At 35.9% G+C, this 27,533-nt stretch overlaps 1 protein-coding gene across 7 annotated transcripts in view; it reads right to left on the minus strand.

Annotated features, from left to right (window-relative positions):
- SMARCA1 (SWI/SNF related, matrix associated, actin dependent regulator of chromatin, subfamily a, member 1) overlaps positions 1–27,533 on the minus strand; it is a 312,201-nt gene that overhangs the window by 240,805 nt on the left and 43,863 nt on the right. For all 7 annotated transcript variants that reach the window (XM_055338586.1, XM_055338585.1, XM_055338590.1 and 4 more), the window contains 4 exons: positions 20,564–20,686; positions 17,797–17,929; positions 14,373–14,491; positions 14,052–14,264 (listed from right to left, as the gene is read on the minus strand). In XM_055338586.1, the coding sequence (XP_055194561.1) occupies positions 14,052–14,264; positions 14,373–14,491; positions 17,797–17,929; positions 20,564–20,686 (588 nt within the window). The remainder of the gene's footprint in view (positions 1–14,051; positions 14,265–14,372; positions 14,492–17,796; positions 17,930–20,563; positions 20,687–27,533) is intronic.

The following is a 27,533-nucleotide window of genomic DNA, read 5'->3' on the forward strand; positions in this document are numbered from 1 at the left end:
TAATTATTTAATGGTATCATTTCTGTGGTACAGAATTTCTCAAGTTGGTGTACTTCAGAACAAAATTCATACAGGGTATTAAGAGATTCCACCAAAAAGATGGGGAGCAGTAAAAATCACTCAATGGATGAATGGGTAAACAAACTGTGGTCCATCCATATCATGAAATGCTATTTAGCAACAGAAAGGAAAGAACTATTGGTACACACAACAGTCTGGATGAACCTGAAGTGAATTACATTGAGTGAAAACAGCCAATTTCAAAAGGTTACATACCATATTACTCCATTTATAGAACATTCTTGAAATGATGAAAGTTTAGGAATAAAGCACTTATCAATGGTGGCTGGGAGCTAGCAAAGGGTGGGCGAAGAGTGTGTGTGACTATAAAGAGCTAGCATAAGGGAGTCTTGTGGTGCTGATTACACAAACCTACATCTGGTAAAACTGCACTGACACACACACATGAGTACATGTATATAACCAGTGAAATTCGAATAAGCTCTATGGACTATACTAACATGGATTTCCTGATTCTGACACTGCCATATAGTTATGCAAGATATTACCATCGGGGAAAACTTGATGAAGGGTGAATGGGACCTTCCTATACATTTCGTTATAACCTCCTGTGAATCATTTCAAACTAAAAAGTTAACAAAAATCACATAAACATGGGACACCTAGGTGGCTCAGCGGTTGAGCATCTGCCTTTGGCTCAGGGCATGATCCCGAGGTCCGGGATCAAGTCCCACTTCGGGTTCCATGTAGGGAAATTGCTTCTCCTCTGCCTATGTCTCTGCTTCTCTCTCTCTCTGTCTCTCATGAATAAATAAATAGAATTTTTTTAAAAATCACATAAACAAAAAAGGGGATACTGTCCTATGCCAAAATAAGGTTTGGAGGTATGCGTGTTACAAATGTCAAACAGATTTATGAATGAATGAATGAATGAATGAATGAATGAATGAATAAATAAACAAACAGATTTCTTTATGCCAGGGCTTCTCAAAGACTTAAATTCCTGGTAAGCTCTGTCAAGCACTAGGTGGCAGATAGAGGATGCAAGCAGTTCCCAAAGCTATTCAACCAGGAGAAATGTCTTCTCACAGGATGTCTTGAGGGATTAGAGTTCTGAGGAGTGTATCTCAGGAAACTCTGCTATATTTGTTAATGCAAAGCAAACAATACCTGAAAAGATTTTTTATTAACCTTGCCACTACCTATATTTCATTGCCAGCAAATCAATGCATCCAAACTATAAATGGTTTTTATGAATGTATAGTGAGCATTAAACATATGATTCATTAATATAGATACATATATTAACTCTGTATACTCAGTTGTATTTAAAGATAAATCATAGATAAATACCATTCTAAAGTATAATTCCTTTTCTGTAAAAAGCAAAAATGATACATGCAAATAGCTAAACACAAAAATGAAGATGTAGGTTTACTGGCAATTAAGAACCCCAACAAAAAATATGGTCAAAGTATAAGAATAGAAAACTCACAAAAATTTAAAATATCCAAATATTTTTAAAATTTCCACTGAAACTAATGATCAAAGAAATGCAAAGTAAAACAATGCCATCTTTATCAAATTGCCAGTGATACGTGCATGTATGTGTATGTGGTGTACATACCCAGTGCTGGCAATAAGATGGGGACATGGGAACTCTCATTCATTGATGATGGGATGCTAATGTTACTGCCTGCTGTAAACTGCATTGTTCCCTAAACCCAAAAATTCACATGTTGAAGTGTAACACCTCCACAATATTACTATCTTTGAAGATAATGCCTTTAAGGGGGTAATTAAGGTTTAAAAGAGGTTGTAAGGGTAGGGATCTAATCCAACAGGACTGGTCTTCTTATAAGAAGAGGAGGAAACACCAGAGATGCCTCTCTCTACACTTGTACAGAGAAAGAGCCACATGAGAATACAGTGAGCTGGCACAGTCTACCAACCAGGGAGAAAGACCTCACCAGAAACCAACCCTGCAGGCACTGTGATCTTGAATTTCCAATCTCCAAAACTGTGAAAAACTCCTGTTTAAGCCACCTCATTTGTGGTATTCTGTTATGGCATGCCAAGGAGACTAATACACTACGCCTCTCAGAGCACCTGGCTGGCTCAGTTGGTGGAGAATGTGACTCTTGTTGTCAGGTTGTGGGTTTGAGCCCCACGTTGGGTGTAGAGGTTACTTGAAAATAAAATCTTTTAAAAAATACACTATACCTTTCTAGAGAGCAATTTGGGAATATCAATGAAGCATCTTAAAAATTTTCTATCTTTTGAACAAACAATTCCACTCCTAGGAAGTTAATGTAAGGAAGTAAGAGATGTATACAAAAATTTACAAAAGAATCTTTGGAGAAGTATTATTTTTAGTGGGGAAATACTGAAAACTAAACTTTTGATCATTTGAAAATGGAATACACAGACACCTCTTACTGTATACATGAGAGAATAGTAACTACAGCATTACAAGTGGCCAGCAGCAGCTATCTTTGAAAGTAGAACCAATGCTAGCTTTTATTTTCATTTTCACACTAGACTGTATTTTCCAAATTTTCTGCAATGAACATTTAGGTCCTGGGCCATCTATAATGCTTTTAAGAAGTGTCAAATGGTTTTTTAGTATATTTTAACTGTCTAAATAAAAGCCAGAAAAATGACATACAACATAGGAAATGATACATACAGAAAGATGATCAACTATCCAGGCATTTTCTACTTCCTAAAAACTCAAGCCCAAAAAGAGGCAGAAAACCAAAGATAATCTAACCAAAAACGAATCCTCCTTAATGTTTTGAAAATATTACTATTTATTAAAAATAACTTTACAAAACACTGATGCATTCAAATTTCTTTTGCACCCTCAATTACCCACGGTTAAATAATTTAGGAAAAATAATAACCTTACTTACCAAAACAATAGCTGTATCTTTATATGCAGACCATATACTCTTCATAGCTTCATTCAATAACACACATACAAATTAAACAGCATGTTATTCAATTTATCTATTATAAAAAAGGACTAAGTTGACCCTGATGAGATTTGACTGTTGGTTTCTAGGGAGACTATATAGAGTCTTTATGTGAAGCTGATTCTTGAATCATTAAGCCGTACCCTCTGACTGTTATTATTCTCAATAAGTAATAGTTACCAGTGACTGCAGATATCTTTAGATACATGTTCATGGTTCATATGGGTATTCAGGGGAAAAAACTAATACTTTTGAGACTGTCTCATATGCAGGGAAGTAGAACATCTCCAAATGATTATAAATAGGCTGTATAATAAGTTCTTACCTTCATTCCTTTTAACATGGCACTAACTACTCCAGACACAGAAAAATACCCTTTAGAGAAAGGCACCAAGGAATGGGAGAGTATGGACATTACCTTCCTAGAATAGGTGATGTCACTTTCTCTACAGATAGCAATCTCATTTTTTATTCACATGCTTAAACACTGCCTAAACAGATGGTATCGTAAACAGAACACTAGCTAAAACCAGAAATTACAAGGCAAAAGGCCAAATTACCAATAAAAGTGATTTGCTTTTTGAATAACTGACTATGAAAAATTTCATGATATCAAAAGCACCTTCATCTTATATAATTTCTCCTTTCACATTCATATTCTCCTAAATTATTGTACCTCTTTATATTCCTATTTCCCTGGGGTTACAGGGAATATTTTATGTGGTCTCAAACTGTCTACACAATTCTGTGGTCTAATTATCTGCTTCACCATTTCCCAACACTAGATTTAGGAATGAAGTTGGAAGGAGAGAAACAGCACACAAGAGGAAAAGAGAGGATGTGTAAATAACAAAAGAGAGAGAGAGAGAATAAGAAAATGACAATAGAGGGGTCCCTGGGTAGCTCAATCAGTTGAATGTCCAACTCTTGTTTTGGCTCATGATCTTAGAGCCCTAACTTCAAGCCCTGCATCAGGCTCTGTGCTCAACATTGAGCCTGCTTGAGATTCTCTCCCTCTCCCTCTCCCTCTGCTCCTCTTTCCCTCATGCTCTCTCTCTCATTCTCTGTCTCTAAAATAAATAAATCTTTAACAAATAAAAAGAAAATGACAAATGGAAAATTGGTCTACAGTGTTAGTATCTGTGGCAAAAAGAAAAAAAGTATTATGTGTTCATACATGTGTGGGAGATACTGGATTTTTAAAAAGTTAAACAAATTTATTCAGGGCAGGACTTCTTGAGAGCTTTTACTACTTTAATGTAAATTGGAAGCATCAAGGGCAAGATTCAGTATCAGCATTTCCCAAATCTAATTGAACACAGAAGCTTTGTTCTGCATATCATAGATTTGCATATCCTAGAACAATGTTTGGTAGAAACCAACTTGGGAAATGCTGTGCAGGGTAAGAGTGATAGATAAAGCTAAGTTTAGATCAAAATACAAAGAACCTAGACACTAACAGTGAAGAACTTATGAATTTTTTTTAAAGATTTTATTTATTTATTCATAGAGATGCAGAGAGAGAGAGGGAGAGACACAGGCAGAGGGAGAAGCAGGCTCCATGCAGAGAGCCTGACGTGGGACTCGATCCAGGGTCTCCAGATCACGCCCTGGGCTGCAGGCGGCGGGGCTGCCCGAACTTAGGAATTTTACTTAATTTAGCTGACAAAAGGATCTCATTAATGGATTTTTGAGCAGAAGTGATGATGTAATCAAAGGTGTATTTTGTACTTGGAAATTTTCCCTTGATACAGATCCACAATAGTGCAAGTTCATAAAATTATTACAGACTCTCAAGATTAGAAAGGATCTTTAAAAATCATTCGAGTTGGGATCCCTGGGTGGCGCAGCGGTTTGGCGCCTGCCTTTGGCTCAGGGCGCGATCCTGGAGACCCAGGATCGAATCCCACATCGGGCTCCCGGTGCATGGAGCCTGCTTCTCCCTCTGCCTATGTCTCTGCCTCTCTCTCTCTCTCTCCTCTCTCTCTCTCTGTGACTATCATAAATAAATAAATTTAAAAAAAAATCATTCGAGTTGATGCTGAAGCCCTTCTATTAGGTCCTTGCTAATTAGTTGTCTGGCCTGTCTGAATTCTTCCGATGAGACTACCAATAGACTACCTCCCAGAGTTGTCTATTCCACTTTTGGAATAGTTAAAAATCTTAACTAATACAATGCTACCTTATATTTCCAACAACTGGTTCTAGGTCTAATTTTTGTAGTCACAGAGAACAAGCTGATTTCCTCTTCTATACAGCAATCTTTCAAATACTACAAGGCAGCTCTCATGCCTCCATCACAATCACCACCAGACCTCCCAAACACCTCTCTTTTAGGCTAAAATATCTCTCCTTCTACCCATCTTTCATTTAACACTTTTCTTAAAGAACTATTATAACACTTATATCTACCATTGGTTACATAATTTCTTTCTTTCCATCTTTCCTACACATTCTTTTAACCAGAGCACACATCTTTTCTGTGAAGAGCCAGATAATAAATATTTTCAGCTTTGCAGAACAAACAGTCTCTGTCACAACTACTCAGCTCTGCCACTGTAGCATGAGAGCAGCTGTAGACAATACATAAATGAGGGAGTATGGCTGTGTTCCCATAAAACCTTACTTACAGATACTAAAATTTGAATTTTGTATCATTTTCACATGTCACAAAATAGCTTTTTAATTTTCTTCCAACCATTTGAAAATATAAAAATAATTCTTGGCTTGCAGGCCATACAAAAACAGGTGGGGGGAGCTGTAGTTTGACAAACCCTGTTTTAAACTAGTCTTTAGATTTACTTTAAACAAATTATGCTGCCTTGGCTTTCCATACCTTTCTAAATGGTTTGTGATTCTATTCAATGCAAAGTCATCCAAGTTTCAAGTTTTGAATACTAAGATATGTATCTCTACCTTTATTTAATAAATAATGAAATGTTTGCAATGAGCAGCGCTACCCCTTACTGTGTGGTGAATATCAATCATGCCAGGCACCAAGTTCAAACATCCTTTGCCCCAATACTCAGCTTCAAAGCATCAACTCAAAAGGCACAGAAAGCATCAGTAGAGTTGAAGTGACTTACTGAAAGAGATTAAAGAGGCTCCACATTACATTTCCTATGTACTAAAATCCTAGACATTAAGCCTACCTAAGTCTGAATGACAGAAGGTCTGTGCCTGTTATAGTTCAAAGTCAAAAGCAGGTGAATGAACAAGGGCAAAAAAAATAAATTGCACTCGACATTTGCACCTCTAAATTTGTAGGTAGTTCTATAAAGTCAGAAATTTCTTCTACAGTTCTTAGTAAAACAAAATGGGTATTTTCCTCCTTTGCTCTTTTATTAACTCCCTATATTTTACTTTCAGAATCGGGACCTTCAGCTGTACATTCTGTGGTATATTTTCCAGGTTCTTTGCCACTTCTGAATCTCTATCATACTTTTAAAAAGCCACAGCATTCTATATTAGAATCTCAGGGCCCAAGTATTGGCAGTTAAATGGGAGTTAATATTCCAATAACTATATCCTGTATTTCTCAAACAAGTATCAAATGTTATGATACTTTTACTTACCTGTTACCGCTTAAACAACATTACTTATAAAATGTTACTGTCACTTCCTCACAAGATAGCACAGAAGTATAAATACATAAAATGGACTCCTGTTAGTGCATTTATTGTATTTCAGATTATTAGAACATATCAGTCTTAAATCCAACACTATATTTGCTAATAAAGCACCTGATATTTATAACAGGTTATTCAAACTTATGAAAAAATAAAAGCCTCACGGATAACAGCCAAATAAAGTCTATCATTAGAAAAAGGTAGATGAAAAGAAAAGAACTCAAACTCATTGCTACATTTCTTTGCTTTCTATCTAAATCTGATTCAAATGCAGGAGTTTATGATATAGAAGCCAACTGAAGTACTACAGTTCCATGCTCATTTATTCACTGAATGCCTTCTTTGTGCAAGGTGCTATGCTGGTCCCTTCAGATATAACCAATTGCACTTTAAGAGAGTAGTAAAAAAAAATTCTTTTTAAAGGACTCTGAGGTAGATGGTGATACTTTAGCCAAGGGAAGGGGAAAAAAGGAGGAACAGAGGAAAAATAGATATAAATTTGGGAATTATCAGTTTATGTGGTGACTGAGGTAGATGCTTGCCCACTTCCACAGAACAGTATTTCTTTTTTTTTTACTTTCTTTATTGAAAATTTGTTCTGTATTATATTTTTTTTCATTTGTTTTTATTGAAGTTTGATTTGCCAACATATAGTATAACACCCAATGCTCATCCCATCAAGTGCCCTCCTCAGTGCCTGTCACCCAGTTACCTCAATCACCCACCCACCTCCCCTTCCACAACCCTTTAGAACAGTATTTCTAAAATGTAAATCTGATCATTGTCACTGCCCTATTAAAGTCTTTCAATGACTCCCCTCATTTGCTATAGACTAATGACAGAAGACTTCTATACAGTAGACAAGACCCTTCATAATTTGGATACCAGCTATTTACTTATCTCTCAGTACTTCCCTACTCACCCTACCATACTAACCTACTTGCAATTTCTGAATATGCTGTGCTTGTTTATACCATTGCATAGGCTATTTCCACAACCCAGAATGTAGTCCCATGGCCAAATCCTAGTTTTTCAAGACATGGATCCAAGAAGGACCTCATCTGGGAAGCCATTCCTCTAATCTAACCTTCAAGGCAAAGTTAAGCACTACGTCTCCTGTACGTGCCTCTGAAGGCTGAATCCGAAAGGATGAATACCTACCATTTACACTGATGTGGATGGAACTGGAAGGTATTATGCTGAGTGAAATAAATCAATCAGAGACAGACAATTATCATATGGTTTTACTCATATGTGAAATATAAATAATGAAAGGGAACATAAGGAGGGGGAAACTGAGTGGGGAAAAATTAGAGAGGAAGACAAACCATAAGAGACTCCTACCTCTGGGAAACAAAGGGTTGCAGAGGGGAGGTAAGTGGGGGGATGTGATAACTGGGTAACGGGCATTAAGGAGGGCATGTGATGAGATGAGCACTAGGTGTTATATGTTGGCAAATAGAATTTAAATTGAAATTAATTTATTAAATTAATTTAAGGGTGAAAAGGGACATTTTAGTCTTTTAAATGCAACCGGAAATATATCCCTGTGAGCATAAATATTTTGTTTTTAATATTTTAATAATATTATACTCAAGAAGAACCCATCAATACATTTTAGTTTACCAATTTTACCAATATTGCATTAATTCATATTTTCACATTTCATTGTAATGCTCTAAAATAACAATATTGGCTATTATCACACAATTAAGTACTAATATATAAAACAAAAAATCACAAGCAGCATTCTGTATGAAATATCCTAGACTGCATAACAACATCCTATCCTATGCTGCATAACAACAAACAGAAGTATTATTGCGACTATAGAGTAAGTTGAAAATTTTTGAATCTGACATTCATTTTTCTAAAGTATGTATAAAGAAAATCCTCTCTATTGGACAAATGATTTATAAAATATCCTGTACCAAATAGCTTAATAAACATTTACTTGCAAGCTTAGAAAAAGCTGTATCAAGGGGCATCTGGGTGGCTCAGTGATTGAGTGTCTGCCTTCCACTCAAGTCATGATCCCAGGGTTCTGGAATCGAGTCCTGCATCGGGTTCCCCACAGGGAGCCTGCTTCTTTTTTTTTTTCCTGCTTCTCCTTCTACCTATGTCTCTGCCTCTCTCTGTGTGTCTCTCATGAATAAATAAATAAAATCTTTTAAAAAGCAATAGCAATATTTTCTAAAAAGTATTTTCTTCTCCTACAATTCTAATGAGGAATGTCATTGCCTTAATTTTAAATAGGGAAGACTTTCATTAATAATAAAGCTGTGATTTGAAAACAGTGATAACACAGAATTTTTATTACATTGTATACAATAGTGTACGATTCTTCCTCTGAGATGCTGTCAGAAAAATTCATTTAACTACCTAAGGCAGGGCAATTGTAAGCAATTCATTACTAATACTTTGATTCAAGGTACATGGCTACAAGCAGTGCCCACACAGCTTCCTGAGGTGCCTGAGAGGAAAGAAAAAAGCTCCTCAAAGGCTAAAAGGTAAAAATGCTTTCTGACTAAAATTGAGACAAAGCAACCCGCCAAGGATGCAATAAATGGTTACATCAAGAAATGTTCTTTATCTTAGAAAGTTAAATTCTGTCTTTTCTCCTACAAGTCCTTAAAAGGAGCTAAGCAGGTCTAAGGAACTACTGATTAAACTTTGGGTATTTTCCACATGTCCTTTCCAGTAAACTTGAATAATGTGCTAGATCTTTTGAATCTCTCAGATTCTTCTCAAATCTCCCGCTCACGTTAGTCTGTCACTAAATGAATGGATATAATACCCTGAAACTCATTCCCTAAAAGTAATGCCAAAAAATTAATGAGCTAATGTTAGTAAACAAATTGGCAGGTATTACATAAAAGGTACTATACAAACACAGTATTATCAACTCCTCTTATAGTCACTTGGTAAAGGTCCTTTTAAATCTGATCATCTTTGAATGTCCTAAGACTAAGACCCTATTACATGGTATTTTTCTTAGCAGGAAAATGAGAGGGCAATTCACATGCTCTGAGCTTAAAAATCTAAATTGATCATATCCTTCCTACTTGTTTATGTAGTTCAATAGCAACTGATTACTTAAAGACCACACAAGTTCTCAGAGAAAAAAAATCACAATCTTTTTAGCACATAGAAATAGAACTGAAACTCATTTCCTCTTTTGTATAGCCAGCAGTTTTAAATGGAGAAAAGCCTCAAAAGAAATCTTCATACTTTAGCTGAAGGCTTTCAAACTGAGGCATATTTAAAAGTGGAGGTTCATGCCTTTAAGCACTTTAAGACTGTTAGTTAAGTCAAAAGCCATGAATCCAACACTTTGAAATGTCTGAATAAAATATAACTACCAAGGTTTTCACTTTTTTCCTAAGTATTTCACACTATTTATTGGTGTCTCTGGGAAAGAAGAGTCAACTTTAAACAAAACTATGTTTTTAAAGATAGCTTCTTTAGTAAGCCAAGTTTAAAGTTTACTCATTAAGATTTTAATTTGAACACAGTGACACACTCACATAATGAATCAAATTACATCCTTTGTATTTCTAAGATAGGATTTTTCAATGAAACTAATTTTGGAAGTAACATTTTTTTCTTTTTTTAAGATTTTATTTATTTATTTCAGAGAGAGAGAGTTAGTGAGAGAGAGCACAAGTAGGGTGAGGGGAGCGGGGAGAGGGAGAAGCAGACTCCCTGCTGAGCAGGGAGCCTGACACGGGGCTGGATCCCAGCACCCCGGGATCACGACCAGAGCTGAAGGCAGATGCTCAACCACTCAACCGACTGAGCCACCCAGACGCCCCCCTCCAACTGCCTTTTTCAAGAAGTTTTCTTCCTAGATTGTACATGTGATTCGCTATACAAGAACAATTATTTAAAATAAGGAGGCAAAGAGATCACCTAAAATTATTAATAATCCATTCCTTTAATTCCCTAATGATTGATAATGCCATGAAATATTCCAAAAAGACAGCCTAACTGTATACTGTATGCATGTTCTAAAATATATCACCTATACTCTAAATCTAGAAATATAAACAAAAATTATCCATTAGCTAGGAGGGAAATAAAAACAGTATGATAGAAAAAGTTAACAAACAAAAAACTTTGGATTAAAATATTTAAATATGAAATAAACTACTATATGTTCTTAAAGATTCTTTAGAAATCATAAATTCCACCTCCCAGGAGGACAGAGGTATCTTCATTATTAACAGATAAAATAAAGGTTTCACTTCACAATCATGTAATTAGTTAATATCTGCTCTTTGGAAAGTATACATTGGAGATTTAAATCTCTTGGTAAAGAAAGAAGTAAATGCTTTGTAGAAAGAAGATGGAGGAAAATAAGAACCTTTACAAGGGTGTTCAGAGACATCTAGTGGTTGTTAATAATATGCCGGGGTTTTTCTCAGAAAATAAAATAAGATTATGGAGTTCTATAGCCATGTTCTTATTACAAATAATATAAGGTTTTTCTTTCACTTTTGAATCTGTTTCATACTCTGCTTTAGTTTAATGATTATAGAAACTGAAAAGAGCATTAAACTCTCAACCCTTTAAAAAATTAGAAGGTACCACTGAAATAATACTCAAAAATCAGCAAATGCTTTATCGCATAAAAGGGCATTTATGATCTTAAACATGATTCACTGACAAATGCAGGTAGACAGATGTCTCTTACAAGGTGTTGATGCTGCCCTACATGAGATCATTACACACATAAAACTCCAAATAGCTAAAAATTTTTAAATCATGGCTTTTGAAAGTAGTTCTCTGCTAAACATGGTCATAGATGCAATGAGCTAGAAGACACCTTAAAAGGCTAACTAACTCACTGCCAAAGTCTTCAGAGTCAAAACAGAATCTCATTTTCAAAGCTAACAGAAAAGCTATTACATTGTCCTTCAATAATCTATTTCAATGATCCAAAGAACCCTGTCAAACTTTCCTACCTCAAACCTAAGCCTTTCATGCTACAGATTAATTCTTAACGTTTTTATTTTTAACTTTTTTCTTATTAACATATATACCTCTTCATATCCTTTTGTGTAAGCACAGCACTTTAAATTTATTTCTATTAAGCTTCATGTTGTGAAATTCAACCTATCCATCATTCCAATTTCTCTAGTTCCTTCCTTTTGAATCTGGGTTAATCCAAAGTATTTGCTAGCTCTCCGGTATTATGTATTCCATAAACTTGACAGGCACATTCTAACAGTCCAAGAACACTCTAAATTTATGTTAAAGTTTTAAGAAATATCTGATCTTATAAAACATCTGCCAAAATTAGTGTCTTCGATATAGCAACTCAGATTTTTTTTTAGATTTTTCTTTTTATTCAGCTTGAACTGATAATACAAAATGAATCAAACAAAATATTAAGCATTGCTTCACACCCCTATTAGCACTTTAGGTCAAGAAAACATTTATGAGGGATCCCTGGGTGGTGCAGCGGTTTGGCGCCTGCCTTTGGCCCAGGGCGCGATCCTGGAGACCCAGGATCGAATCCCACGTCGGGCTCCCGGTGCATGGAGCCTGCTTCTCCCTCTGCCTATGTTTCTGCCTCTCTCTCTCTCTCTCTGTGACTATCATAAATAAATAAAAATTAAAAAAAAAAAGAAAACATTTATGAAAAAAAAAGAAAAGAAAACATTTATGATAAACAGCAACTACTTAAAAATGTCCATTATTTGGGGGTACCAATAAAGCCACTGGGTGGCTCAGTCAGTTAAGTGTCTAACTCTTGATTTGAGCTCAAGTCATTATCTCAGGGTGGTGAGTGCATGCCCTGCATCAAGCTCTGCACTGGACGTGGAGCCTGCTTAAGGTTCTCCCTCCCTCTCCCCCGCTCTCTCATCACCTCTCTCCATCTCTAAAACAAAAAAAAGGTCCATTGTTTGCATTGTTAGTTTCTGGTGCTTTTAATTTTTAGGCTATATAAATCTATTTTTGTCTTAATTACCTCAGCTGACAAAAGACTGACAATGCTAACATTAAAAATGTGTTATATTTAAAAAAGTGTTCAGGGGATCCCTGGGTGGCTCGGCGGTTTGGCGCCTGCCTTTGGCCCAGGGCGCAATCCTGGGGTCCCGGGATCGAGTCCTGTGTCGGGCTCCCGGCATGGAGCCTGCTTCTCCCTCCTCCTGTGTCTCTGCCTCTCTCTCTCTCTATGTCTATCATAAATAAATAAATAAATCTTTAAAAAAATAAAAATAAAAAAGTGTTCAATATCAATTTGAACACTGTCAAGAAGCACTAGAAATTAAGAGGAACACAATTCATGTTAGAAAGTAACAAAGTAAATTGCATGAAGCTAAAATATCTCTTCTACTTAATTATTCTCTGTCTCATCATATTCTTTTAAAGACTCAACTTAGGCAACAATTCCTTCTCATTAAAAATCCTTAAGTTGGGATCCCTGGGTGGCACAGCGGTTTGGCGCCTGCCTTTGGCCCGGGGCACGATCCTGGAGACCCGGGATCGAATCCCACGTCAGGCTCCCAGTGCATGGAGCCTGCTTCTCCCTCTGCCAGTGTCTCTGCCTCTCTCTCTCTCTCTGTATGACTATCATAAATAAAAAAAAAATAAAAAAAAAATTTAAAAAAAATCCTTAAGTTATTCACACAGTCTCAAATATCACCTAACTAATTACAAAGGGGGAAAGGTATCTTTAAAGAGGACAGCTCTGGAGGTCATCATATTAACCTAGGTCAATGTGCCTCCTGATGTGATACAGTAACAAATACACATCACTTATGTGACATTCTTGTCCAAAATGCTTAACCTAAATCTAACAATGAGCAAATGAGATAAATGTGGGATTCTACAAAACAATAAGCCTAGGCATCTTAAAAAGCCATTGTCATAAAAAACAAAAAGTTGTAGATTGAAAGAGACTGAAGAGAATCAACAATCAAATGCAATATGTGAACCCTGCCTGGAACATCAATTTAAAAAAAGAGCTATGAGAGGCACTCTGGGAACAATTGGAAAATTTTGTACATGGACTGTGTACCAGATGACATTACTGAATCAATGTTAACATTTTCAGGTAGGATATAGGTATTGTGGTTATGTAAGAAAAGGTCCTTATTTTTAGGAGATAAATGCTTAGGTATTTAGAGGTGAATACTCATGATGTCCACAGCTTACTTTCAATTAGCTCAGAAATCTAGATATATATATTTATGAATATCAGATACAGATATGTTTCTAAATATAGATATGTTCCTGTATTTGTGAATACAAAATACAAATTCTATATGTAAATATAGATGCTATGTATGTATATACAAGTGCATATATGGGTAGAGGACAAAATGTTAACAATTAGAGAATCTAAATGAATATATGATATTCGAAATTTTTCAAGATAAAAAGTTGAAGAAAATAAGAAAAGAATACATACCATGGCAGTTCTAGACTTGATAAACCAGTCAAATCTAAACTGAGGAGCATTCCGTACACACTGTCTTAATTCTTCATATACGTTTTCTCTATCAAAGCCCATTTTGTGTAACATACAAATCAAGAATCTATCTTCTTCCTCAGTATAGTTCTTTCCTTTGCTGGTCCCATACTGAATACGCAACTGATGAAATGGAGCCTTGTATCTTGCAATCTGCAAATTTAAACAAAATAGCCACTTTAAATGTGCAATAAGTCAAAGCTAATTACCATGTCAATTAAAACAACCTGATAATAATTTTTAAATTACGAAATACAGTACTTTGGCATCCAGGGCTTTCTTGATACTGATCCTTCGTTGAATTCTTGCTTCTCCACGTTCAATTTGAGCCATAATTTTCTCAATGTCCTGTAATTCATTGCAACGTTCCCAAAATACAGCTGAAAAACAGAATTGTCACTTTTCAATAAGTGTACTAGCATCTTAAGTAAATGAATCCAAGGAACTGTAGAATAAAGAATTAACAGGATATGATACAGTGAACTTTACACTATTTAAAACTAAGATTCAGATTCATCTGTGTGTGTGTGTGTGTGTGTGTGTGTATTCAATTATCAAATACCCTTAACTTCTTATTTAAAAGTAAGGCCTCAGAAGGTTTTAGGTTAGTGAATCTCTTTTCGTGAAATATTATAGAATATTTAATTATCAATCACAAATTACTAGAATTTCAGATGATACTACAGATGTTAATTTAAGCTATGCTTTCATTGAAACATGATATAGAAGCGACCATACACATAAAGTAAAACAGAAGAGAGGGTGGCCATATAAACTTGAGTACATAGCTTCCCTAGCACACAAAAACAAAAATGAAACCCATTATCAAGAGGTCACTCAAACTTCCTATGAAGCAGCAATTTCTACCAAAACTCTTACTTTACCTTTGGAACCACTCACAATATTTCCAATGACCCATATCTTGTTTTCCAAACTTACTTGAAACAGCCTTTTCTCTTAAAAACAAAAAACAAAAAAAAACCCCACAAAGTCACCCAAATTTGGCAGCTTTGTGTCACATGTTATGACTTCAGTGAAAGACCTTTTAATGGCATATTCTACCTTCTCAAATTTCTCACTTTTAGAGCCTATCACAAAAGAATGTTAGTGCTGATTTTTATCTATTTTTGTGGGGGTAGGGCTTCAAAAACAAACATTATTTCTCACAGTTCTGGAGGCTGGCAAGTCCCAATATCAAGGTGCTGGCAGATTCCAAGTCCAGTGAGATCTCATACCCTGGTTCATAGATGACCATTTTCTCAATGTGTCTTCACATGGTGGAAAGGGTAAGGGAGCTCTCTGGGGTCTCTTCTATAAGGGCACTAATCTCATTCATGAGGGCTCCACCCTTACAACCTCATCACCTCCCAAAGGCCCCACCTGCTAATACCATCACATGTTGGGGGTTAGGATCTCAACATAGAATTTGAGGGGAAAGCATTCATCCCATAGCACAGAATTGGTACATTAGTGGGTCATTTTCTTCTTTGCACTGGACACTAACCACCAGCATCATATGAGAAACTGTCACTCTCAGCATCATATGAGAAACTGTAACTCTGACTTTTATGAGCACCTTTGTTCATTTTTTCATTCTCTCACTTATTCGCTCAACATATAAATGCCTGCTATGTATAATATGCTCACAAGCAGCCAATTGTATACATTTCTTCTTTTATTGTAACAAACTACATAAAGCCGTTCCATCTCCCTACCCTCTGACGTGGGCCCCAATTAAGCTGTCCTGAGCTAGTCATGCCACCAGAACACCTGACACTGTATTTTTTTAATCACTTGTTTTCCCACAATTTCATACACATTGATGCTATTTTGAAGAAAATTCTACTTCAGAAAATCCCTCTGCACAAAATCTCTTATACTCTACATTATATTCATGCTGCTAGAATTTTTCTCTCTCATCTATTTTTACCCTAAGCCCCCAAATGCTCTAAAACTTATGTTATAAAGCTTAAGAGTAATAGTGATATTATGCCAGAATCAAGGAAAAGGAAACTCATAAATCTGATATTATATAAAATAAAAACTCAATATAATCAGCCTCTAAATTCCCTGGTAATCACCAGAGAAACTCTTTTCAGATTTCCAAAAGAAAAAAGTGTCTTTTCTCTAATGAACCTGGATTTCTCTAAGCACTAACACTCTAGATAAATTAAAAGCTGTTTCTAGTTTATATCCATTTTTGGTGTATTTATTAGTACTAATAATGTTTCCTCTCTGCTATTTTTCACTGCAAAAACACAGAATTTCAGTTGTTAAGCTGAACAGGCTTTGAGGGGTTAGCATAGAAACCTAAACCTACTTCGTAATATTGCTTCTATAAGAAAAAAATGCTCTAGATTCTAAACAGCTCATATTGAGACTAAATTTGAAAGTTCAATCTATGGGACGCCCAGGTGGCTCAGTGGTTGAGTGTCTGCCTTCAGCCCAGGGCGTGATCCTGGGGTCCTGGGATAGAGTCCCACATTGGGATCTCTGCAGGGAGACTGCTTCTCCCTCTGCCTGTGTCTCCGCCTCTCTCTCTGTGTCTCTCATGAACAAATAAATAAAATCTTTAAAGAAAAAGAAAGTTCAATCTATTTGGAAGTTAGAAACTTACTATTCTACATATGGAAAACTTGATAGAGATAATTACATATTTTTAATAAGATTTCTTTCTCTTTTTTTAAAAAAAAGATTTATTTATTTATTCATGAGAGACACAAAGATAGAGAGAGGCAGAGACACAGGCAGAGAGAGAAGGAGGCTCCCCACAGGGAGCCCAAAGTAGAACAGGATCCTGGATTCCAGGATCACACCCTGAGCCAAAGGCAGACACAGCCGCTGAGCCACCCAGGTGTCCCTCTTTCTCTCTCTCTTTTTTTTAAGATTCTATTTATTTATTCATGAGAGACACAGAGAGAGAAAGGCAGAGACACAGGCAGTGGGAGAAGCAGGCTCACTGCAGGGAGCCCAATGCAGGCATCAGTCTCAGGACCCCAAGATCACGACGTGAGCCAAAGGCAGACTCTCAACCACTGAGCCACCCAGGCATCCCAGTAAGATTTCTTTCAGAAGCCTGAGGTTGGATATGCTATGATATGGGAATTAGTATTAACTTTATATGCTTCAAGACCAAAGACACAGCTGAGAAAGAAAGGGATATGATTCTAGAACAAATCAAAAGAATTATTCAACCAGTCTTTTTAGATCTATTCCAGCTTGCCCCGAGTTAATGGAATGCACATGACCTGTCTAGAGTTGACTGGAACCCTGAGGGTGTTTGAGGATATAAAAGGGCCTGAGAGGAGTTTTCTACATCAAGGATGACCTAGAAAGACACTAATTCAATCCCCCGAACCTGAAATCTCAGATTTGAATTGCCGAGAAGAGGACCAAAATTTCAGAGATGAGAAAGTGGGAAACGAATTTTGTCAATGCTCATTCTATGGCTACACTCGTTTCATTAGGGCTTTATCTGGCTCTATAAGCTAACTACTAAGGACAATAGCAGTCCATTTAGATAAATCTTATAATCTTTTTGTGGAGATACAATTATATTTTATACTTTCACCTACACTTTATTCGAAAAAGTTTAAAAGATCTCTGAACAATGATACAATTAAATTGACACTAAAGAAATGAATAAGGATACAATCAAACACTCTCTCTAAAATTATACACAAACCTGAATACTCCATAACTTCCTCAGGGGATTTGCCCTCCACCTCTCGAGCTATATTATCAATGTCATCTCTTCCATACTTCTCATTAGCTTTAATAAACTGGTTAAAATCTCGCTTAGTCCAGTTTGTGAATCCCTGTGAACAGAAATTAAGCATCATCAATTCAAGTTAAATTAGCAAACCCATTTATTGTTCTACTTATTTCTATACAATGATACATTAAAAACAGTTTAAAAGACTTAAAATGTTCCTCCTTACAAAATCCCAGGGTTTTTTTTTAGAATCAGAATTTGAATGTTATAAAACTAACTGCTTTTCGGATGCCTGGGTGGCTCAGCAGTTGAGCATATGCCTTTGGCTCAGGGCGTGATCCCCTGGGATCACGTCCCACATCGGGCTCCGGCCATGGAGCCTGCTTCTCCCTCTGCCTGTGTCTCTCCCTCTCTCTCTGTCTCTCATGAATGAATGAATGAATGAATGAATGAATAAATAAATATTTTTTAAAAATAACTGCTTTTCTATCATGAAGAGACTGTACTTCTCTCCAAGTAAAACAAACCTATTTCTAGTTCCAAGATATTGTATAGTTTTTAATTCTATACTTTATAGATGCCCACATTAAAATACAAATGCAATGATATAAAAATGCTAACATAAATAATGAAGTCTTCATACTCAAGTACTTCAACAGTTTTTTTCCAAAGATCTGTTCCCATGTAAATTAAGAAAGGAATGTGATTGTATTAGTTAAAAAACAGAGAGGAAAAAAAATAAAAATAAAATAAAAATAAAAAATAAATAAAATAAATAAAAAACAGAGAGGAAAATATAAGAATGTAGAAAAAATTTTGTAGGTCTTTACATCATTCCAAACTACAGGTGACGCTTGAATAATATGTGTTTAACTGTGTGGGCCCCCTTATACATGGATTTTTTTCGATAAATACTGTACAGTACTATAAATATATCTTCTCTTCCTTATGATCTTCTTAATAACATTTTCTCTTCTCTAGTTTCCTTTATTGTAAGAACACAGTATGTAATACATGTAACATACAAAATATGTGTTAACTGACATTTATGTCAGCAGTAAGGCTTCCAATCAATCAGGAGGTAACTTTTGGGAGAGCCAAAAGTTATAGGAAATTTTTCAGCTTATATGGAGAGTCAGCACCCCTAATACCCACATTGTTGAAGGGTCAACTATACTGTGAATACATAATTTCTATTCAAAATTGTATTCATAAATAGAATTTCTATGAATAGATTACTGGTCCCATTCAATTTCTTTATTAAAAGACATAACAGTTGAACTAATCAATGTTTTAAATCTCTTTGGTATTATTAGTAGCTCTGTGATGTCATAAAACAAAGAATTTGTTTTCTACTCTTTATATCCCAACCCGTAACAATGTGATATCCCTGGCTGTTCAAAACTCTATCCCTAGTCTTTAGCTGGTGAAGATTTCAGGTGACCCCACATTTTCTTTGCCATGATTTTTTTAAAAGATTAATTATTTAAGGTACCAGAGAAGGACGTTTAAAGATGAATTCAACTACTAGAAGGAGCAAAAAAATTGATTTTACTTCTAATTACAAACTAAAGCAATTTCTCAATTGATACTGTATATTCACAATATAGCGTACATTCACCATATACTGTAAACCAAGTAGCATTCTAAGACTATAACTTTATTTTCACATTCAGGAAATAAATTGTGAAAATAAAACATGAAGATTTAAATGTTTTATTTTATTCTTTGGTTAAGTCCTAATATTCAGACAACTGCAATTACATTTTCAAACTTAACCTTTATGACTTCCAGGCATTTGGCTCAAAAGCTTATGAATATAATTTGTAAAGATTCATTCAGTAAAATTATACAACATAACAAAGAAAAGACCTACATAATAAATAAGATATAAATATAAAAACTATCTTTCAGTAATTAATGTGGCAGCTTTCCTATCACTGTGCCTTGCATATTGTTCAAAAGAATCCACTGAATAAATAAATCTTGCTGACAACTTTCTATACTAAGGTGGTAACATAGAGTACACGTTTTGTTTATTATCTTGCAAGGATCTTTTATGCTGTAACTTTTTCTAGCTTCTACAGGTTATTCATCTTTTATAAATTATTTGTATATTGTTTCTACACTCATTAAACTCATTAAAGCGACGATTACCAGAAAGTATTAATATTTTGTTCAAATGAAAATGTTCCCTATTTAATAACTATTAACTTCCAATTAAACAATAATCATCTTATGAAGTTTCAGAAATCTCTCATTGTTGTATTAAAGTTCTCTCCAAAAATAAATAAATAAATAAATAAAGTTCTCTCCAAGAAAGAATGAAAGGCATCTTGAGAATTACGAAATTATTCCATAAATAAAAGATTAGTAGAGTATAATTTCAGAGGACAGTTCACAGTCGATAAAATAAATTTAAAATTCCAAGAATATGCTAGTAATTATTATCTACCAGTATTCATACCTGGATTAACTGACTGATAAAAATACATGTCTTCTTAGTAATAACTGACACTTATATTTTGCATTTATGTATTTTCTAGTAATTCTGAATGGGTATATTCTGCAAACACAATAAAAAACAGGAATAGCTGATCTTAATGTAGGTTTACAATATAGTCCTGAGTGTTGCTGATGTGTCTAATCAGCCCACACAATAAAAGGTAAATGTGATCTGTTTTTTCTTTTTTCTACTAGCTAATTAGAAGCACTTCTGGCACTTAAAATAATTTACTTGTGTGAGAAGTTTTTCTTTTTCTTCAGTCTCTTCTGGTGTAAGAGGTTCAGCTCCATCAATCTTTTTTTGCTCCTCTCTTTGAGCCACAGCTGGATTTGGAATATCAGGATTCCTTGGGACCTATAAACCAAGAGATGAATGATAAGTAAACTGTTGGGAAAAGGTAATTGAGGATGTATATACACATATCAATCTTAGAGTTATTTCAACAGTAAACAATTTAAAGTCATACCAGAATGACATATAATCCTCTCCATGTTCTTACTACCATGATATTACTAAAATAAAAACCATTCTTAAATGTGCTGCATGATATTTTAGAATTAAACCCCTTGCTAAAATGCCACATTATACTCTAGATTTAATCATAACTGTGGAACAAAATACATCCTTATAAAACTGTAATACATGGTAGTAACAATAATATTATGCCAACATCAACATTATACAATAAAATCTCAAGCCCAGAAAAAAACAGAAATAGTCCATATTCACCTGGCAATACAGACCAGGGTAGAGAAGTACAATGCACCTGAAGATTGCATTCAATGCTCTGATCAGTTCAAAATGCAAAAAGAAAGGTGTGATTTTTACTGCCTGCCAGGGTATGGAAAGGGAGAGCATCTTCACATAAAATGCAAAGACTGGAAGAAGTGAGAGGATAATGAAGAACCAAAAAAAGTAGAGAATATATATGAGGGAATGGGTAGCAGAGCACACAAATAGCTATGATGGAACCTGCAGTCAAGAGAAAAAGTTACAGTAGCAGTGACCAACAGAAATTCTAGTCTTTTAGATACAGAGCTACAAATACACTGACAACTAAGCAGAGAGCTCAAATCCAAAAGACTGGGGACAGAAGCTCAGCTCTCCAAGGAAGTGAGCAGTCAGCCATTCACTTGTATCTCAAAACTGTGGCCTCTATGTTCAATGTATCAGAGTGAACACAGACAACCAGGACAGCTCAGCAGTACAGAGCAGCAGTCATAGTATGGAGTGACAAACTAAGTCACTCAGGCCAAAGCCTCACACCATGTCTGTGTGCACCTGCAGTGACAACTGTAAGCACCCTAATTTAAGAGGACAGGTACATAACACGTGAAGTACGATTTATAGCATTTATAGCATTAAACATGAAAAGGGTTGACACTAAGCCTTCCACTGTTTGATATGCACACCTACCATAAATAACTCATTCCCTAGGGATATCAAATAATCATGGTTTTACTACAATGTAATTATAATACATATCAGAGTACATTTTTCTAATTGTTATACATATCTCACAGAGTTTGAAACTATAGCATTGTAACTTGAACTGAGTATTTCTTAAAACAATTGCATCCAATGGTTTTTTAAATGTAAACCCTACTAACTAGGTCTAAAAGAATTACTGAAAAAAAAAAACATGTTCGTGTGCAATCATCAGTACCAATCAAATAAGTACTGATTAAATGTCTATTATGGGGGGATCCCTGGGCGGCTCAGCGGTTTAGCGCCTGCCCAGGGCGTGATCCTGGAGTCCCGGGATCAAGTCCCAGATCCCCCTAGGATCCCCCAGATCGGGATCCCTGCAGGGAGCCTGCTTCTCCCTCTGCCTATGCCTCTGCCTCTCTCTGTGTGTGTGTCTCTCATGAATAAATAAATAACATCTTTAAAAAATAAATAAATATCTATTATGTCCATAGCACTATGATAGGTATTCATTGAAATATAAAAGTAGTGGATATGGTCCTTGCCTACAGGAAGATCACAACCTAGTTATGGAATTCTGAATTCTAAGGATTTGGGGAGATAAAGAAGAAGAGGGAAACATTCTAGGCTGGAACAATATGGGCAAAAGTGGTGAAAGTAAGGCCAGGAAAGACCATATAGGGTTTATATTATAAAGGGATAAGAAACAAGGCCAGGTTGAGATAGATTTAGAAGGGCTTTTGAAACTACACAGTAGTGGGGCACCTGGGTGGCTCAGCCAAGCTTGTGACTCTTAATCGCAGCTCAGGTCTTGATCTCAGGGTCATGAGTTCAAACCCTATGACAGGCCCCATGCTGGGCAGTGAGCCTACTTAAACAAAAACTATACAGTAGACAACAGCAACCATTAGAGATTTTTCAGTAAAAGACTAAAGTGCCAAAATGTAGTGTTCTCACTTGTAAGCTTTGTGATGGATGGATTGAAGGAGGAAAGCAACTAGAGGTAAGAGAACCAGCTGAATGGTCATAATCTAGAAATGAGGTATGATCATCTGGCCTAGGATGGTAACAAATGGAAATAGAAAAGAAGGTATAAGTTAAAAATGAGATGCAGTTCAGTGACAAGCATGATCAAAAGTAACTTTTATCAAAAATAAATATAAAAAATAGCTTTTACAATAGCTAAATTCAAGTTTTAAATTATAGGCACACCAGCAATTCCGTTCCTAATATATCTATCGATACAAAGACCTTTGCACACATGTTCACAGCAGCTTTACTCATAGCAGCCAAAAACCAGAAAACAGCCCGAAGTCTACCAACATGAGAATGGATAAGCAAACTGTGATATATTCTTACAACGGAATAGTACTCAGCAATGAAAAGGAATGAGTAACTGATAATGGGACACGAATGCAACTTAAAAACATTATGCTAAGGGAAAGACACCTTACACATAATGTTTGATTCCATTTATGTGAAATTCTAAGGAAATAACTAATCTATGGAGGAAAATAATATCAGAACAGTGGTTGCCTCTGGGAAGTGAGTATAGAAATTGACTGGGAAGAGGCACTTTCTAGAGTGACAGAAATGTTCTATGTTTTTATAGGGGTTTCAGTTATGTCAGCATATACATTTGTCAAAATAAATTGGATAAAACACTTAAGATTTATACATTTCATTGTATGCAAATTTTACCTTAAAAAAGTGATTAAATATTGAACTCTGGCTAATGATATGCATATTGAAGTGTTTCCAGGTAAAATATACTTATATCTGCAAGTTTGAAGTGCATAAAAAAATAAGTTGGATATCCATTTGCTAGAGGCTGGACAAATGGACAAATAGATGATAAAGTAAACACAGCAAGATGTAAACTGGAGAATATATGTGGTTGTGTACATAGATTTCACTGTATAGTTACTTCAATATTTTGTATGTTTACAATTTTTATAACAAAATGTTTGGGAAAAATTAAAGATATAGCTTTAAAAGTTTAACAGATACTTGCTGGTATGTGAAATTACTTTGGCTTCAAATTTTAATTTTAACTGAAGAAAAACCTCTTTAATCTTAAGACATTTCTCTATCAAATAGCTTCGAAATTTCCATGTCCAACAAACCATACTTTAACAAAGTATTTCATAAACACCAAATTTTATGCCAGAAAATGGAAACATACCTGGAAACATACCCACACAAAATAAACTGTTATTCCTATGCAGATATCCCCAGTACTAAAAATTTCCACCTGAACTTTAATAAAAGTAAAATCATATTATATTATACCAATAGATTTTAGATTTTAGGCTCCATGGCAGACTACTTCTTCCACATCCACTGTTCATATTTTTAATACAGCAAAACTTTAGAATGACTTCATCAATGTTATGTTTACTAATTTTGATTCAAATACATAAAATTTAATTCAAATACTGATAAAATTTCTAGAATTAGAAATGACTCAAAATTCCTACATTCTTATATCTCCTCCCATAAGAAAAAAGTCCTTAATATTCATCACTTTTAAAAGCTATTCATTTTTTACTTTATGAGGTTCTTATCAGCACTAAACTTCCTGGAGTGATTTCAAAGTGCTATATAAGAATTAAGTAGACAAAATATAGACCAAAAGTACTAAAGGGATACCTAGAAGCTAACCCAAGCATTCATACTGTGTGTCTTACTGTTGGCCCCCAGTAACACATAATACAGCCACAATTTAATTAAAGTTATCTTTCAAAAGGAAACATCTCAATTATTACTTAGATTTCTAGTCAGACACACTAAGGCATTTTCAATTAAGAGCTGTGTTCCATTGAAAAGTGAGAAAAAATTCTGGTCTTGGCTAGATTGAGTTTTAGCAAGCATTTCACAGAAATATGGAATAATGAATTAAATGTGGTGGCACACAAACTGAAATCAGCACACTGTACTGTTCTACCACTGCAAACAGGTGGCTCACAATGGCACATTACCAAAACTCACAAAGATTATGGAACTTCCTTCATTTGTCAAATGTTTGTATCTGTCTCTAAAGAATTTTTTATGGAAAATAAATGTTAGAATGTTCTACAGCTTTCTTCAGCTTCAAATACGGCAAAAAGTCTTTCACTCCAGGTCTTAGATTCAATGAGACTTCTAGATTCTCTGGATATTTTTAATTCTGCAATTGAAATTTCAATTAAGTCATCCACTACCAATAAAAAGATTTCAGGGAACACAGTGATTAAATACATTAAGTAATTCCTTTAAGTTGCAAAAGCAATAAAGCTTCTGAATGTGTCTAACTTGCAACAAGGTCAAAGCTTAGACAGCAGGGAGAATTAGCACATAATGCACTGCTATCCACCAAGTGGTTAGGGCAAAACAAATAGTATTTCTCAGTCTCAACTAAAACAAAACTCTTTAATTCCAGATCTTATCACGAGCAATATTGTTGTGACCTTGTTGTGGTAAATATCGGGGGCAGGGGAAACAAAATAGAAAATAAAAATGCAAATAAGCAGGCTCTGGAGCAAAATGCTCCTTACCAACTGCTTCAAAAGTACAGAGCCCAAGGCGCCTGGGTGGCTGGGTCATTAAGCGTCTGCTTTTGGCTCAGGTCATAAGCTTGGGATCCTGGGATTGAGCTCTGCTTCTCCCTCTGCTTCTGCCCCTCCTGCCCATGCTCGCTAGCTTTCTCTCTCTCTCTCTCTCTTCTCTCTCTCTCTCTCTCTCTCTCTCTCTCAAATAAATAAAAATAAAATATTTGAAAAAAAAAAGTACCGAGCCCCTTACTGGTCCCACCCAAAATCACTACAGAGTAAAACTATGGGGACTCAAAATGGACAGAACAGTACTGTGTACAATACCCTCAGCTATAAGACTACACCTCTCTCCCCTGAGCTAGCAATCCTATAAGCAGAAGGAGGAAAGGAGTCCCTTTCTGAGAACCTAACTATACACAGACAATACCAGGTAACTGCACTGTAGCAATTCACTTCAACTGAGAATAAGCTATTGCTCCACTCATTTTGTGGCTCTACTAGGTTTTCTGGAGCTATAGGGGAAGAAAAAACAATGCTAGGTATCTTTGAGAAGATATGTATAACAGTTATCAATATCACATCATCCTTGCAAAAAAAAAAAACAAACAGCTTTTGCAGATGACTAGCATGCCATGCTCATCTGTCCATACTCTGAACTCAAACACAACACCTACCCAATTAAAGCACCCACCTTAGCTCAGGTCTGCATCCCCTGGTAAAGAATGGAAGAGACAAGGTTCAGAAAGAGCCAATATCCAGAATGTACTCTTATTTGTCTTATAAATCCTCAGCTAAATATGCATTTATGGAGGATCAAGGTAAGTCTTAAGATGATACACAAAGGCAATCCAAAATGAAGCTAAAGAGATGACAAGGCTAGTAGAGTGGTAGGGGATGGATTTTCCTTCCACCATCACCACCACTCCAAGCCACCACCATCTTTTCACACTTCAGCCTCCTGGCTGGTTTCCCTGGAAAAACTTGTCATTCTCTGTATTGCAGCCAGAGTGATCTTTTAAAATATAAATCTGATCATACTCTACCACTTAAAAGTTGTTTGACCTAGGGCAAATTACCTGACCTCTATGTGCCTTGGTTTCCCCATCTGTAAAACCGGGATATATAGTCCCAGGGCTGTTATGGGGATAATGAGCTGATCTTTTAAAAGAACTAAGAACAGAAAGGAACACAAGTAAGGACTAAATAAGTATCTGCTATTAGTATTTTACCACCCACCCATCCCTCCACCTTAAAAGCACCTCAGTGGTTTTCCTTGCTCTAAAGCTAAAGTTTAACCTAATTAATGTGACCTACAATTAACGTTCAGTGCTCCACATGATCTGACTCTACTCACTCACCAACTCGCACCTCTCCCTCCTTACCAACACTCCTGCTTTCAGTTTCTGAAGGAACTGTCATCCTTCCTACTGCAACACCTCTGTACTTATGGCTTCCCTGCCTGAGCTCTTCTCCCCCCACACCTCACTTGACTAATTCCTGTGCATCTCTCCGATCTCAATGTAGTAACACTTCCTTAGGGACCATCTCCCTGATCTCCCAAACCATATTAGATACCCTTGTCATGCTCCCTTGTAGCACCCTCTGTAAGCACAGAAAACAAATAATGTCATTACTCTGTGGTATCAGCTTAGTATCTGTCTGCTCCATTAGAACACAAGTTGCATGGACTGAAGGATCTCGTCTGTCTTATTCACTATAGTGTCAATGTGTGGCATAGGACCTGACACAGAGGAGTACTCAACAAGTATGGATTAAATGAAAACCAACCCTCTTTTCACTCATACTTCTTTCTGTCATTTATCCCTGGGAGGTGAGGAAAAGAGTACGGTGCCATAGCATGGATTCCATGCCATCTTCCCATTCCTCATTCATCCCTGTCGTCCCTTCTTCCACCTGCCTCCTTCTTGTCACTCTTTGCAGCTGTCCCTTCATTCCTCCCTCCTCTAATGTTTCTCTCTCCTCTATATCCTTCCAGTTGGCCACCACCCAACTGTGATTATGAAACCTCACCCCTAACCACAAACTGCCTGTAATGAAAGGCACTGCTTGCATTAAAACCAGAGCTGTGGTGAGGATGTGGTGGGTGCTTATATTATTGCAGGGAACAGAATCTCAGGATCTCCAAAGAAGGAGTATAAACACTTATATTGGCAGAGATGATTTTTTTTATTGCTGCTATTTGACTACCACTTGGCTCACCTCCCAAACAACATGTTACA

The sequence above is a fragment of the Nyctereutes procyonoides genome, unplaced genomic scaffold, assembly GCF_905146905.1.
Source record: "Nyctereutes procyonoides isolate TBG_1078 unplaced genomic scaffold, NYPRO_anot_genome, whole genome shotgun sequence".
Taxonomy (NCBI): domain Eukaryota; kingdom Metazoa; phylum Chordata; class Mammalia; order Carnivora; family Canidae; genus Nyctereutes; species Nyctereutes procyonoides.